This window comes from Astyanax mexicanus, chromosome 10 (assembly GCF_023375975.1).
Source record: "Astyanax mexicanus isolate ESR-SI-001 chromosome 10, AstMex3_surface, whole genome shotgun sequence".
Classification (NCBI taxonomy): Eukaryota; Metazoa; Chordata; class Actinopteri; order Characiformes; family Acestrorhamphidae; genus Astyanax; species Astyanax mexicanus.
The window spans coordinates 38,472,766-38,488,522 of NC_064417.1; the positions used below are offsets into that span (position 1 = coordinate 38,472,766).

The 15,757-nt window shown below is 39.5% G+C and overlaps 2 protein-coding genes across 3 annotated transcripts in view; one reads left to right on the forward strand and one right to left on the reverse strand.

Moving 5' to 3' along the window:
* Window positions 1–10,676, forward strand: part of ppargc1b (peroxisome proliferator-activated receptor gamma, coactivator 1 beta) — a 72,323-nt gene extending 61,647 nt beyond the window's left edge. For both annotated transcript variants that reach the window (XM_022684065.2, XM_007246412.4), the window contains exons 6-12: window positions 902–947; window positions 1,379–1,443; window positions 3,714–4,182; window positions 4,699–4,768; window positions 4,887–5,005; window positions 5,109–5,233; window positions 6,011–10,676. In XM_022684065.2, coding sequence (XP_022539786.2) covers window positions 902–947; window positions 1,379–1,443; window positions 3,714–4,182; window positions 4,699–4,768; window positions 4,887–5,005; window positions 5,109–5,233; window positions 6,011–6,102 — 986 coding nt within the window. In that variant the 3' untranslated portion in view covers window positions 6,103–10,676. The remainder of the gene's footprint in view (window positions 1–901; window positions 948–1,378; window positions 1,444–3,713; window positions 4,183–4,698; window positions 4,769–4,886; window positions 5,006–5,108; window positions 5,234–6,010) is intronic.
* A 3,944-nt stretch (window positions 10,677–14,620) lies between these two features.
* Window positions 14,621–15,757, reverse strand: part of pde6a (phosphodiesterase 6A, cGMP-specific, rod, alpha) — a 29,141-nt gene continuing 28,004 nt past the window's right edge. The window contains exon 22 of the mRNA XM_022684063.2: window positions 14,621–15,459. Coding sequence (XP_022539784.2) covers window positions 15,410–15,459 — 50 coding nt within the window. The 3' untranslated portion in view covers window positions 14,621–15,409. The remainder of the gene's footprint in view (window positions 15,460–15,757) is intronic.

Here is a 15,757-nt window from a genome sequence, read left to right on the forward strand (position 1 = left end):
CTCTGGCATTGAAATCTTGAGTGTCAAAATGTTCTCTGGAGTAATGGAGCACCCTTGAATATATTTGGAATGGGTTGTAGGAAAGGAATCAAATCTATGCAACAGCATTCCAACATTGAGTAGAAATAATTCCTGGAAAAGTAGAAAAATGTTGTTAGTTTGAGTGTGAATATCGTATTTTTTAAATTAATTTATGTTCAATTAAGGAGTTTAAAAGATCTGGCCAAATATATTGAGAACCAATAATTGTAATATAAAAAAAATAAGTCCTAAAGCACTGTTTATGTCCAACGAGAAATTACTTGTTTCTATTTAGCACACATTCTATTAATAATCCATTGGGGGGGGTGACAAAAACTGTAATTCTTAAAACATTCTGTGTTGAGAACTGTATTTGTGCGAGTAAAGCGCTTCTGTTTATTTACATTATGTCTAGATGTCCAGTACTTTCCAGCATAAGCCGCACTGTCAATTTTTGGGAAAATTAAAGGATTTTAAGTGTGCCTTATAGTGCAAAAAATACGTAACGAACACTTGATAGCATGCTCTTTGGATTGTTTAATAGTTCTTCATGGATGATACTATGCAAAGGTTTCAGCACCCCTAGTTAAATCACACAGCTCATGTTTTATCATTTTCTTAATAAAAACAAGTTCATATTTTCTACAGAGACTTAAACATATAAACATATTTCAACCGTTTCTCCCTTCAGATATGCTCTTTACCTTTTGTAAGTTATTTTATTTGAAGTGCTCTCAGGACTAGAATTAAGAGCAGCTGTACTCTACAGTATATAGAAGAAAAACAGTGTTTTATAAAGTGTGTGTGTATTGAACTGTTTGTTAATGTGTGATGATCTCTGACCATGTTGGTGATTTTTCTCTTTCTGTTCTTATTGCAGAGAAACGCCCCTGCCTCTGTCTGCCGCTGACTCCCAAATCCACAGGGTGTGTGTCCCCCTCTCTCCTAATTTACAGTGTTAAAACTGGAGGCAGTCCAGGCTCAGTGCCTTATAATGCACCCGGACCTTTCCCAAATGACTTCTGAGAGGCTTGTAGTGATACTACTGCTTTAATATCCAGCGTTCCACTGGCCTCTCATGGTAACACTGGTCTATAAATAACGCAGAGCCAGTTTGTTTTGCTAATTATAGTGTATTGTTGTGAGCCATAGCCAGTAATGTGGAGTTCAGATCTGGTGATAAGTAAATTTGGTGTTACTGAACACTTTCCAAACATGGAGCTCTTCAGTCACTGAGGCTGACAGCATTTATCTAATGAGTCAGCTGTTCAGACTTTATCTCTCTCTGTCTCTCTCTTTTAAAAGCCTTGATGTTGACTCTGCATCGTCTCTCTTTCTGTTTTTTTGTCATGATCAGAGACACCCAGTACGCCAGCAGGCCCTTTGAGCAGACTCTCTGCGTGGAGCTGTGTGGCACAGCAGGTAATGTCAAGCTCTCAGTCAGTGGGGCTCGAACCGTCGTGACATTAGGGAGACTTCACCACTCGTCTCGACCACTCAGAGTTCAAAAGCATGCTGGGGGGGGGGATGCCATGTACGCATGTAGGATTAGGCATGTGCTGTGGAAGATAGATAGCAAACTAAATGAATAATGAAGCAGAGCATTCTGTTACATGACTGACTCTCAATTAGCTGGCCTGTTTCAGGGCATGACATTTACATTTATTAAGTACCTGTAGGCTTTGCATGTAATTGTCAGTGTGCAGTACTGTGTAAAGGTTTTAGGCACCTGCAAACATTGTAAAATACAGCTCTGGAAAAAAATAAGAGGCCACTTCAGTTTCTGAATCAATTTCTCTGATTTTGCTATTATAGGTTTATTTTTGAGTAAAATTAATATTGTTGTTTTATTCTATAAACTATGAACAGCATTTCTCCCAAATTCCAAATACAAATATTCTCATTTAGAGCATTTATTTGCAGTAAATGAGAAATGACTGAAATAACAAAAAAAGATGCAGAGCTTTCAGAACTTAAACAATGCAAAGAAAACAAGTTCATATTCAAGAGTTCAGAAATCAATATTTGGTGGAATAACCCTGGTTGTTAATCCCAGTTTTCATGCAGCTTGGCATGTTCTCCTCCACCAGTCTCACACGCTGCTTTTGGATAACTTTGTCAGTCCTGGTGCAAAAATTCAAGCAGTTCAGTTTGGTTTGATGGCTTGTGATCATCCATCTTCCTCTTGATTATATTCAAGGTTTTCAATTTGGTAAAATCAAAAACCATATAATTTTTAAGTGGTTTCTTATTTTTTTCTAGAGCTGTACATTACAAAGCTTCTAATCTGAGCAGTAAGTGTTTATTAGCATTAGTTTATTTGATAACATCCATATAAAAGAAGTGATTTTACATCAGTGTGTTCATTAAAATGGTTTCAAAGCGCACATTATGAGAGTCTAGCATTATTTATTATAGTTTATTTCTAATAATAGTTTACCTGCTTCGGTAAAGCAGTGTTAAACAATGTTAAAGCTGCTGATTGAGCTGTTAAAGGAATTCAAGAGAGATTTGGAATAAAATTTTAGACTAGCTCACAAGCTCTACTTTCTTCAAAAATTATACTCTTGTTAGTTTTTACTATATTCATATTTATTTGCATCTGTTCAAATAATATGTTGGTGTGGAAAAATGTGCTTAGGTGCCTTAAACTCAATACTGTATGTTATACAGATATGGCCTCTGTAATTACTGAGTAATTTGTATTTTAAACGATTATAATAATAGTTTTAATTAGGGATTATGTCTCTCTCTGTTCCGATGATGATGATACGACAGTAGGCTATCATGCACAGACTGCTTAAACACTGTGCCACCCCACAGGAAGAAACTGAGAGCTAACAAGATCACATTTCACAGTATCAATGGGTGCTGTTTCTACATTGCATCCGATTCGTTATTTTTATCTGCTCAGATATCCAGGATTTTCTGCTGATAACAGCATGATACAGATATCCACTTAAACTGAAATATCATCTCTAGCTTTAATGTAATTGAGCTGAAAAGTAAGGCATTATGTTAACTTGCATTAAAGTTGAAGGTTTGTTTGTTTTATCTTCTTTCTTTTGAAGATGCAAGGGTTTGCTCTAACAAGAGACTACTTCAGTTTCTGAATCAGTTTCTTTGATTTTGCTATTTATAGGTATATATTTAAAATCAACATAATTGTTTTATTGTACGAATAACATTTCCCCCAAGCTCCAATAAAAATATGATCATTTTATTGCATTTATTTGCAGAACATGGGAAATGGCTAAAATATAAAAAGATGCAGAGCTTTCAGACCTCAAGTATTGCAAAGAAAACAAGTTTATATTCATATATTCATATTCCTAATTCATATTCGTTTAAGAGTTCAGTAATCAATGTTTGGTGGAATAACCCTGTTTTTTAATCACAGATTTCATGCATCTTTGCATGTTCTCCTCCACCAGTCTTACACACTGCTTTTAGATAACTCTATGCCACTCCTGGTGCAAACATTCAAGCAGTTCCGCTTGGTTTGATGGCTTGTGATCATCCATCTTCCTCATGATTATATTCCAGAGGTTTTCAATTTGGTAAAATCAAAGAAACTCATCATTTTAAGTGGCCTCTTATTTTGTTCCAGAGCTGTATATATTAACAACTACTTTGCTTAATGTCCATTATGTTTAAGTGTAGGTGGTTAATGTGAATGTTCTGTCTTCCAGGACTCACTCCCCCCACCACACCCCCCCACAAGCCCGTGGAAGAGGAGCTCTTCAAACCCGAGGGTAAACCCGAACTGCCCAGCAAAGGCCTGTGCCCCACGCGGGCGCATCTACGCAAACTTCCCGAGCAGACGGAGCTGTACGCGCAGCTGAGGCGCATGGGCCAGGCGGGCGAGGGCGAGTCCAAGCGCGCCTATGGGGACCACGACTACTGCCTGCTGAACCTGGGGCACGGCTGCAGGAGGCCTGCGGAGGCTCAGGACGGAGGGGAGGAGGTGAAGAACAGGCAGGAGGACAGATCAGAGAGGAAGAGCGAGGAGCTGCAGGCTGACTCACCCACAGCCTTATCCCCACCCCACCCAGAGGAGACGGGTCAACCTTCACCCGCCTGCTCCCCGACTACAGAGGCAGACGCCCAGTCACCCAGCTCCTGCCATCCACCCTCACCCTGCCACCAGCTCACCCTCAGGTACTCAGATACTCCAGCTCTCCTCATATTTGAACCTGAATCATTTAATTGTCATTTTTATTATATTTTTATTATTATTTTTTTAAATACAATAGGTTACTCTGAGTTCTTAAACCTATTTTTTTTTCTCTTTTTTCAACTTTAAATCTAATAACACATATACTTAACTATTAAAAAACATGTACCGTTCAAACTCAGGCAGATTCACTTATTTTTTACAAGGTTTCTAAGCTGACTATGGTTACAAAACTTATGCGACATTTAAAAAGCATATTTTAAAAATCTAGTCTACTAATTTCTTTGATTTTCTCTCAAGAAAGTCTTTATTGTAAAGAAATGATTGACTGCATGTTCAAAAAATGTATACTTATGACAAAAACATCACTCCTGATAATGGCACTCATTCCTGTTACTGGAATTTTTACTCCTGTTACTGGCATTCATCACTGTTACTGAAATTCAGTACGATTGCCCTTCGCTATGTCTAATTCCATTTCTCCGTTTTACCCTCTGCAGCTGTGAGAGCTCTGAGACGTGCCACCGAGACAAGCAGAGGAATAACACTAAACCTGGACAAGAGGATGTGGTAGGTAGAGATCTGAGGAGGCATATCTTAAAGTCCAGCCTACTATCTGATGTGTTTTAAAGATCAGTTCTGTTGTTCACGCTTGATCTAACAGTTGTAAATGCTTTTGGTTCTGCAGGACAAGTGCCAAGTGTTCTACATTCACAACTTGCCGAGCAGCGTCACACAGGCCATGCTGCGCAAGCGCTTCGAGGCTTTTGGCGACCCTGAGGACTGCCAAGTGCTCGTCAAGAATGAGTATGTTCAGATCCTGCCCACTTTCTTCTGTTCCAGTAACCAGAAGCTGCACAGAAACCTAGAAAGCTAATCAGTGTGTATCTGTTTGTGTGTGTGTTTGTAGAGAGCGCTGCGGAGTCATCACTTTCAGGCAGAACGAGCTGAGTCCGAAGCACAGGCGGGACTCTGTGGGTCAGCATGCAGGGAACGGAGGCCGGAGGTTCGGCAGAAAGCGCTACATAGACCTGGGTAAGAGCACAGAACAGGCAAACACTGCTGATGATGAGGCAGGAGATGAAGCTAACACATACTGTTGTCTGTAAAAATATTTAGCATTTAGACTTAGCTGTTATATTTCCATATTTTTGTAAATTATTAATTACATAAGCAAATGTAATTACTTTTACTTACAGCCTGACACCAGCAGAGGTAGGGATTAGGTCTCTTTGGTATAGTAAAAAAAAAAAAAGAGCAGTGCATCAGTAGCAGCAGATCAATCCTTACTACAATAATTTTTATACTGGACTTTAAACATTAGTTAAACATGATTAATTACATCTGTCTCTGTAGCACTACTGAGGTATATTTAGGATTAGAATAGTCATGCTGAGGTAAATGTGTTGACTGCTGGGATATCAGAAAGCTTAAGTGTTTTAATTAATGCTTTTTAAATTGTGGTTTTGTTGTTGCTTTTTTCCCTAAAAATACATTTAGACTATTGAATATATTCAATAATAAAAAAGGGTAGAAGGAATGAAAACCTACAAATCAATGTGTTGGGAAACTTGGTATTCGGCCTTTAGCCATATGTTTCATTAAAGTAAGAATATTAAAAAAATGTGCTGTTCTTGAGCGATACAATCCCAGTTCATCACATTCCTGCATAGAGCTGTTTTCTAAATGAATTTACATTTTAAAACAATTTTTTATACTACTACTGCTAATAATAATAATAATAAAGTAGCTTCATACACTACACTCTCTACACTGTGGCCGTGACTGACTGCTCTGTGTTTGTGTGTTTAGATGAGGCAGGACCGGGCCCAGTGAAGAGCAAGTACGACGCTCTGGACTTTGATACTCTTCTGAAAGAGGCTCAGAGGAGTCTGCATCGCTGACACGCCTTACAGCTAGCGCCCTGTCCCGCAGAGCCTCAACACCTCAGCAGAGACTGCACCTCATGTTTACATTTTGAACATTGGAATCAGTTTAAAGAATAAAGGACCTCGTCTCTTCTTACTGAGGACAGAAGGCCGCTGGGGTGTGAGGATGGAATTCAGAAATGAAACAACGACGAGAAAGAGCCGCGAGGAGCGGTGAACCCCCTCACCCTCACCCTCGCGCGCACGCGTGTGTGTGTTCACAAGGCGGCTGCCGCTGACTCCGAGCAGCCCGGGCTTCTGTAGCAAACCCTCGCTCTGTCTCTCTCTCTCTATCTTTCTTTCTCCGTTTGGTCGCCGTGATGTGTGTATGTGTGTGTGTGTGTTGTTTTTTTTTTTATTTATTTTTCTTTTTTGTAAAACCCTTTGTCAGTTTTTCTCGGTGGAAATGCGCAACTTTTCGCCGTTTTTTTGTCGTACAACTATATAAACAATAATTATTAGTAAATCTTTGTGGATGTTCAGCTGTATGTGTTACAATAACAAGAAAAAAACTGCTTAAAAACACAAAAAATACCGAAAAACACAGAGTTTACAAATCGAAAAGGAAAGGAGAAAGAAATCTTGTCTTTTTTTTTGTAATTTTAGTGCTTCCTTATTTCATCTATGCACTCAAACGAGGTAGTAGCTTGTGGTTTCTCGCTCTCCCCTCCCTCTTCTGACTGGGTTCTGCTGCTGGCTGCCACAGATTAACATGTCATAAAGCCCCTAGGTCCAACCAGTTTAGCTGCACTATTCATAACTATCCCTCTTCCTTCTTTAATAATAATCTCAAACGTAGATAGATAGTGTTTGGGGTTTGATCTGAATAGAATGCACTTGGATGCACGCCGTCCTGTTTAGAAGGACCTTAGAAGCAACCTTCAAGTTGACCATCGGTTTTATCTGAAAGTCTAGTGGAAGGATCTCCTCTGTTGTTTCTGAGTGGAATGTATCGCTCACAGATCTGAATGTAGTCTGCCCTGTCGATCTGTCTTGGTTTCAGAGATTTTTGCAGTGTAGTTTGCATCATCCAGCAGCAAAACCCATTGAGATAGCGTCTATGAGTGACACTTTTTGCGTCTAGGCGGATAGCGTTGCTAGCGCTAGTGCTTGAGAGAAGGGCGGTGGGAATCTGGGGGGACGATATTTCCAAAGCTCAATCTCCCGAGAGGTACCGCCGTATCTCTACCTTGTTTACATCTCCCTCTCTCACAAACTTTATCTCTCTCGCTCTCAGTTTTTCTACTCCCTCCTGTTCTAATAGGGGAGCGTCTGCGGGTTTTTCTAGCTCTTGCCTCGTAGTATCAAACTCTGATTGTTCTCTGTGTGTTTTTTGCAGTCTACAAGTATATCCTCGTGTACCTGAGTGTGCTGTCTCTGTCTTTTGTTGGGTCCGAGGTCGGGCTTGGTCCCCCGAAGCGTGCTGGGAGTTGAAGTCTTTTCGCTCTAGCCTTGGCTTGTTTTTCTTATGGGGGCGTTTGCTTTAGCCTGTGGATCCTGTACAGTGGAGATGTGTGCTTTTTTCGCAAGTGTGCGTATGTATGTATGTTTGTATGTATGTATGTGTGCGCGTATGTGTGTATGTGTTTTCTTATGCATTATCCCTGCCTATCCCCTATCTATTTTGTCCGAATCGCCTCCCCAGCAACACACCAGGAAACTGAATGTTTACATCACTGAAATCCTCCCTCCTTTTGACTTTCTTCAAGCGCACACTAAGTACAATACGCCTTATTTAACGTTAAGGCTGACCCAGTCGGGACGTGCCTTCTCGGCCTACCCTCCTAGGGCACCGGACACTGATCTGCACGCCGAAGTGAGCGTCGTGTGTCATCTGAAAAGAAAAAAGAAAAGAGAAAAGAAAAAACTAAACAAAACAACAACAAAAACCCACGCAGATCCTGAAAAAACCTGAACGAGTGTTTGTGCTTAGTATGTATACTACTAAAGTGGAAGAATGTGCTGGTTTACATAAATCTATATAGATCTATATATATATATATATAAACATATGTAGGTATATAACGTGTACATAGCACTGTGTCTAATGTAAACACGAGAGTGACGCGTTCACGTGTGTGTTGAAAAGCAGGCACGTCGGGTGGCCGTCTACTACTGGGGCAAAGGTGAAGCGATGATCCTGATGATGATAATGATGATGATGCAAGTCGTCTGGTGATAAGCAAGGTTGAGCAATACAGGGAGGTGCAGAAGGGAATTTTATATGGACGTAGCTTCGTAAATCAAAAAAGGATTAAAAAAAAAAAAAAAAACGCTGTTGTAAAAAGTATCCCTTTAGAAAATGTCAGAATATTTTTATTTCTTCTTTTTCTGTTTTAAAGTACTTGTAATCATTATTTTTTTTACAGAATCGATGCAATACATATTATCTAAGAGAGCCTTTCTCAGAGAGGGAAGGTTTTATTTAAGCCGTTGGTTGTTTTAAAAAGTTATTTGGGGAAATCCTTGAACTGAGATCATGTACTGCTAGATACAGTGAATAACAGCAGAATACAAAGCGAACGGACTGTACGACTCAAAGCAATCCACACTCTAAGCTCTAGGAAGTGAAGTGTGCTAGAGGTTGGGGGTTTTTCTGTTGACACTCTATATAGTATTGCCACTTTCTTTACTGGTACTCACTTGACTGAATCCGTCTGCACTGTCATGCAGTATTAGCATTGAATGACTATGACTTAAGCTTCTGAACTTTGGTGTGAGACAGCAGAGTGTGTGATAGAGTGTGTGTAAGTGTGTATGTGTGTTTGCGTTCACTTGTAGACCTGCTGAAGCGTGGGACTGTCGGACGGCACTGGGTCGAACGAGGAATACACTGACAGCCCAATCTCACAAGGAGAGCCTTAAAAAAGGGGGGGAAATACAGCTATCTAGCTTTTACTAATAGCTTCTACTGTCCTTTAAAACTCCAATCTGTTTTCTTAAGTACTTTTACAATACAGCCATATTATGAACGGTGTACACAGTGTGTGTATGTGTGTGAGTGTATTTATATATCATATATATATACACACACCCACACACAATGTATGTATTTGGGTTTGTGTAGATAAATATATAGATAAAAAAAAATATATATATATATATATATAGATGATATAATTTCTTATGAAGAACTTACTGACCATTTTTGTTTAGCATTTGAAAGCACTTCAATACATTTCAGCATTCAGTGGCAATTTAGAATGTACAGACTGTGTTAATCCAAATGAAAGGGGAATAAAACAATAAGAATAAAACTTCCAAAGGGAACCCTCTTCAAAATGCAATACATCTTCATTTCAGCAATCGCTATATAATGCTATATAATGTACGAGCTTGAGACAAAAATGACCAAAAAGTATATTTGATGTTTGTACCGAAAAAAAGAAAAAGTGCAGTACCGCATCAAATCCATCTCACGAATGAATGTCACGTTTCGCCTGCTTCGCCCTCCTCGCTTGTGCGGGATGTTTGTACAGGAGGTTTGTATGAGTGTACGAGTGAGTGTGTGTGTGTGTGTGTGTGTGTGTGTGTGTGTGTGTGTGTGTGTGTGTGTGTGTGTTGGTGTGTGTGTGTGTGTGTGTGGGTTTGAGTGTCGCACTTTCATTGTTATTGTAATAAACTTAAAGAAGGAAACAAAAAGAAACAAAAACATAGAACATTTAAAGTCACTTTAAGTCATATATTAAGTCACATCAATTACCCTATGAGCTCATTCATCGTTCACAAAGTATATTATTGCAATATTGAAAGAATTCGTCCACTGAATCACCCACTGATCGTCGTATTGGGGAACGTGTTTATACTGTGTGTTGCTATACCATAATCACCAATGTCGGAAAAATTCAATTTCCATTTTGTGTCATTTCGATGCCAGAGCCTGGGCTAACGGAGCGCCTCTGATGTCTTTGTGTATCCATGAAGCCAGTGATGGTCGTAGTCTTGCTGCTTCGAGACTTTGTCTTTGGTGGAAGTTAAATCAGCGTCAAAGGGCATACATCCATGATTTCTTTTTGTTGTTTCATTTCTTTCAAATTGTTTTTTTGCGTCTTTACATCTAATGACTATGAAATTCACTGATTTGTTTGTTTTTTCCCTTTTTTAACTTTAGTTTTTTTGGTATATGGTAAATACTGCTAGTAAGATTTTATATTTTTACATATATTGGTTTTATTTTGAGTTTTTGTTTTTTTATTTATATGCCACTTAGCTTGGATGTCTTTTAATGGTGGGTTTCTTTTTTGTATTGTGTGATTTCATATGTCTTGAGAATGGAGACAAAATGCATTTAAGTATTTTTGAACTGTTAAAATCTAGTTTCACAGATTATCTATACAGTGGAAAATTATCTGATGTTATAAATTATATTTTAATTCATGTAAATATTTAAAAAAAAACAAGAGAGACGATGGCTTCCTTTTAAACTGAATACATTTCTCTTCTGAGATTGTTTACATTATAAAACTGTAGAAATTATCCTCATATACTGTAAAAGGTACATATATACATTGATTTGCCTCCAGAAAATAAAAAAATCCTAATGAACAATACATGCTGACTGTGTGTATTTGTAATGTGCACTTGCCTGTCAAGGTGCCTAAAGCAGTCATGTTTTAGGTCAAAGCTTTGAGATTACTGCGGTGTGTGTGCATGGACATTTTGATATGTTTTGCTACATAGGTACGTTTTGATGCTCATTGCTATCTTACACCCTGCCAACAGTCTTTTTTTGTACACCTTCTGCTGTTTTCGCTTAAATAGCGACAGAGCTTAGAAATATATCTACGACAATGGGTGTGGTGGTCCGGGAGTTCAGGTGTTCAGGAAAACTTCTGGTGTATTGCTATCTTGATGGTGGAAAACACAGGTGCGCCACTGACTGGTTTGAACCTTGACAACAGTCAACCGTCAGATGTTCATTCTTGTCATGTTAATGCGGGCACGCTGCATGTTACACACACACACAAGGACACGAAGCAGTACACAAACCCAACTTTTACATCAACAATAAACACAATACTAAATAAACTAACATTACTGGTCCTGTGATTGACCTGCTCACTGCCTTAACATGAAGATCAGTTTCCTCTGATGAGAGGTGCAGAAGCACTGCGCCGCTAAAATACCAATCCGCCAAAGTCAGAGCTCACTTGGATTTTAAAGGGAGTGGTAAGTGATGCACAGATTGGTTTATTGCACTATATGCCCAAAACATACCCATGATTAATGGGTAAAGAGAGTGGGTACATGACTTTTGCACATTTTTTTGCTGCACAAGGCATACTTTTCCTGCTGTTATGATAGCAAACGAGACAAACGGACACTTTAAATCAAGCTACGTGGTTGATGGCTCACCTAAAGATCACTAAAACACAGCCCTGGTGTGTCTTAATTTGTTAAGTTGTAGGGATATTTTGTTGGTTTTCACAACTTTGAAGAATGTTTTATTCTTAATATAGTTTAATTAGAAAATCTACGAGTCAAATGATTTACTTTGGTCATGGTTAAAGTAGGTGTAGTATAAATGAGCTGAATTGGTTCTCATGTGAATGGGTGGTCCTCACAAAAATAGCAAAACCAACATGTGTGTATATGTAGAAAACATGTTTCAATGGTACCGTTAGTTTGTAAATCCTAAATATGAGAGCTTTAAACTGATGAATCGGCTTCTTTTTTTTTTTTTGGATGCAGCTGGGGACGTTCAGTTCCCTCTACAGAAGTGTGAGTCAGTGTGTTGAAATCCTTCATGGAATTAGAAGCATTATGGAACAGTATTGCGCAGATTTTGGGGGTGGCTGTATGATTGTCTAAACTCCAAAGCTCAGCAGCTGCTGTTCTGAAACCATCACCCTTATCCTCATTGCTCTTCTGGCTGCTCTGGCTGGGCCAATGTGGGGCAAATAGAAAACGTCTGATTGGCTGCTGTGTTGAAAAACAGTATCCAGGCAGAATATGCAGGCTCTGGATTGGAGGGTGAAAGGCCCACTGCTCTGATGTAATCACTGCAGCACTGTGAGGAGCCAATGGCAGCTCAGCTCTGCGTGTGCGCGAGTGAACGTCCTGACGTCATATGGTTCACGAGATAGCCCTGTCTCTGCAGTTCTGTAGCAGTGAGCTAGGGTACAGGCTCCAGGCACCACAGTAAGCCATGACATCACACTCTGCTGACGTGCCCTGGCTGCGTGTACGATGGTGACGTCAATGGTGTGTAGATACATCCACAACCCCCCCCCCCCTCCCCTTCCCCTCCCCTGCATTGCATCCCCACCTTCACCAATCGCTCTCTGCCAGTCAGCTCTCTCGCTCGCCTCCCCACTCAATTATGCCGCTTCCCTCCGGGCATCATCCTGGCTTTTGTCTGATGATTATGTGCGGTCCCTGTGGGACAGTTAGCACGCACATGGGCTCAGCCGAGTGTGCAGCATCCTCTAGGCTGAGCTGCTGTTGCAGAAAATCTACAAAGCGCTGCTCGCTTACGTGAACCCCAATAAGAGCCAAAGAAAGAAAGAAAGAAAGAGAAAGGTCATCAACCGGTTGGGTTTATTTTTAGCTCGCCCACGTACGTACACCAATCAAGCATAACACAATGACCACCGCCTTGTTATTACACACAATGTCCAATATCTTAGTTCCACTGACCATACAGGATCAAAATTAAATTAAAGACTGTAGTTCTATATCTCTATTCTCTGCATACTTTAATATTATCTTCCTTATCCTGCTTTCATACTGTCCTTTAATGCTCAGGTCCCCACAGGGAAAACCACCACAGAGCAGGTGCTATTATAATTAGATTGGTGGGTCATTCTCAGTACTGCAGCAACACTGATCAGCATGTTGGTGGTGTATGAGGTGTAAAAATAGAGATATATTTGCTGTTAATTACACGTTCGAGTATGCAAGATGGCTGCTTTGTGTATCCTGCGTCTGTTTGGAGCGTGAGTTGTGCACGTCCTTCAAAAATAAACGCAACGCGTACACGAGGTGCAATACACACAAAACCGCTAGGGGTCGTGTAGCAGCTAACCAGCATGTTTGCATCGTTCAAATCCAGAAGCCCTTTGCCATGTTTACACTGTGTAAATCCCGAAGCCCTTTGCCATGTTTACACTGTGTAAATCCCGAAGCCCTTTCTACGTTCTGCCCTCTAGTGGAAGCCTCCAGTTACACGCGTTGAACATAGGCTAGTATGTTCTTAGTCACATTCACAACGCAGCCGGTTGTCTACGTGAACACATGGGCAAACAGCAAGTATTTTTCTACCCTTAGTGTGTGTTGCTACAAGTGGATCAGGCACACCAGTGCTGCTGGAGTTTTTAAACAAAACAGTCCACACAATCAGTGCGGGACTTAAAATAGACCATGAATTAGAATTATTCAGCCAACAATGTCCTGTTGATATCATCCTGTGTCCACTGATGAAGTTATTTATGCATGTCGCATATGAAACTCTTCCTCAACCTCATTTGTCTGCAGTAGTTAGTAAAAAAAATATTCAGAAAAACGAGTCGATCAGGAAAATCACTGCCTGTCAGCCCATGAATTAGTATTCATGTATTCATGGCCTCGCTCACCTTTGCTCGAGACCGCCAATCGGCAGTTAGACAGGAGCTAACTAACAGCGCTAGGAACAGGATGGCAGTTAATTCCTGTGTTGTTTGTGCAAATAAAACATCAGTGTTATATGCTTTGTTTAGTAATTCAGAGCTAAGGAACAAATGGTTAGAATTTGTCTATGGAACACCATAAGCAAAGAACAATTGAGATTTTAATTTAAAAAGTTTGTTCCAACTGCCTGGCCAGCTCTCCTTTACTTTCTGGAGCTGGACTACCCACTTCTGTGTATAAGATTTACAAAGGATCTCCGGTGAATTTTGCATTTTACAGAGACTCTAAATCCTATTATTTATCCCCAACCACTCCTGCACTGTACTAAAGCAGCGTTATATCTGATCGCCTGAGCACGTTTTAAATGAAGAGTCACCACTTGTCAATTGATAATTTTTTTTAGGAACACTTTCCTTATATCCAGTGTTTACCCTCACCTGGCCATTTTATCAGAAACACTTGCCATATAGGTGCACTTAGTATGCAGGCAGTAACTGTAGGCCATCTGTTGCAGCACAAATTGTCACAGCAGTGACATTGAGGCTTAATACCCTCAGCCGTGCTGCACCTTATTACACCAGTATTATACAAGATACACTCCTATATATAGCATTACCATGCCGGCATTACTGTGCTGAGAAATGTTTACCATGCAGTGATTGTCCAGCAGGTGATGATCTTATAGAGATTTTATTATAGACCTACAAAGTGTGGAACTAAATAGTAGCAGGTTTCTGATCAAATTTGCCAGTTGTGTAGAAACAAGACACAAAATGTAATAAACTGGCAATTTATTATCTCTGTATCATCACAATGTAGGTTAAAAAACTCTGTAACCTTTTGTATCAATACAATTTGCAGTTAAAAGGAACAAAGTACTCCAATGTAAGTTAATGTAGCAAGATTTTATTTGAAGCAATAGTGCATAATTTCTACTGACTACACTCTTCTATTTTCAAACTGTGTATACAATATAGAGAGAAAAAAAATATATATATATATATACATACAAAGAACAGTGCTGTGCCAAAGTTATAAACCTTTATTTATTTAATTTCCACTCAAAATAGCCATTTCAAGCTAATAATTTTAGCAAATCTTTCTACTGTGGTTAAATAGATGATAATCAACTTGCATAAAGAAGAATAAAGACCAAAAAATACTATAATTTCTGCCCATCTTTCTCTTTGTGAGAAGACAACAACTAGACTGACTTTGGACTGACCTCTCTGAAATCCAGACCTCAACATTATTGAATATGTTTGAGGATCTGTGGATGGAAGTCTAAACTTAAAAAAAGGTAAAAGATGGACACACATACTGCCTCAGCTTGAGTTTAATGTTCTGTAAAATATCTTTCTGCTAAAAAAATAAATAAATTGTGCTTAATGAGATTTTCACACAGTACTGTATTTATACTCATTTATATAAATATCCTTTAAATTTTAAACATTAATAAACTAATGTTCAATACATCAGCGTGTTATCAGTGTCTAAAACCGAACAGTCCATTTCACGCACATTAAACACTGGTTTGATATCTTACACAACTTCTAATCTAATGAGAAGTTTTGAATGCCTAGATGTGCAATTAAATTAAATCTGACTTGAATATGAATGAGCACATTTCCATAAATATGCATATGGAATGCTTCTGCACTGGACCAGTGGAGATCTAGCTGAGCACGCAGGTCTTGGACTGGGAGGCCGGGGCACCGCCGCTTGCTGTAGGAGAGAGGGGGAGAGGGGAGGGGTTAGTTGGACACGCAGGTTAAGGTCACTGTCTCTCAGATATAAAATGTCAAATATGTGTCAGGTCTGCACCCATTAGTGAAAGGGCTTACGGAGCACTTTTCACATTTCTGTCTGTTCCTTAACCTGCATGCTGTGAAAGGATATGACAGGAAACCACCCATGTACCATTCTCTTACCTGTGCCATTCTATACAGATCTTACACATCTACAGAGAACTGTACATGTCCAAGATCATGATACTAATAATAATATGCTTTAGATACAATAA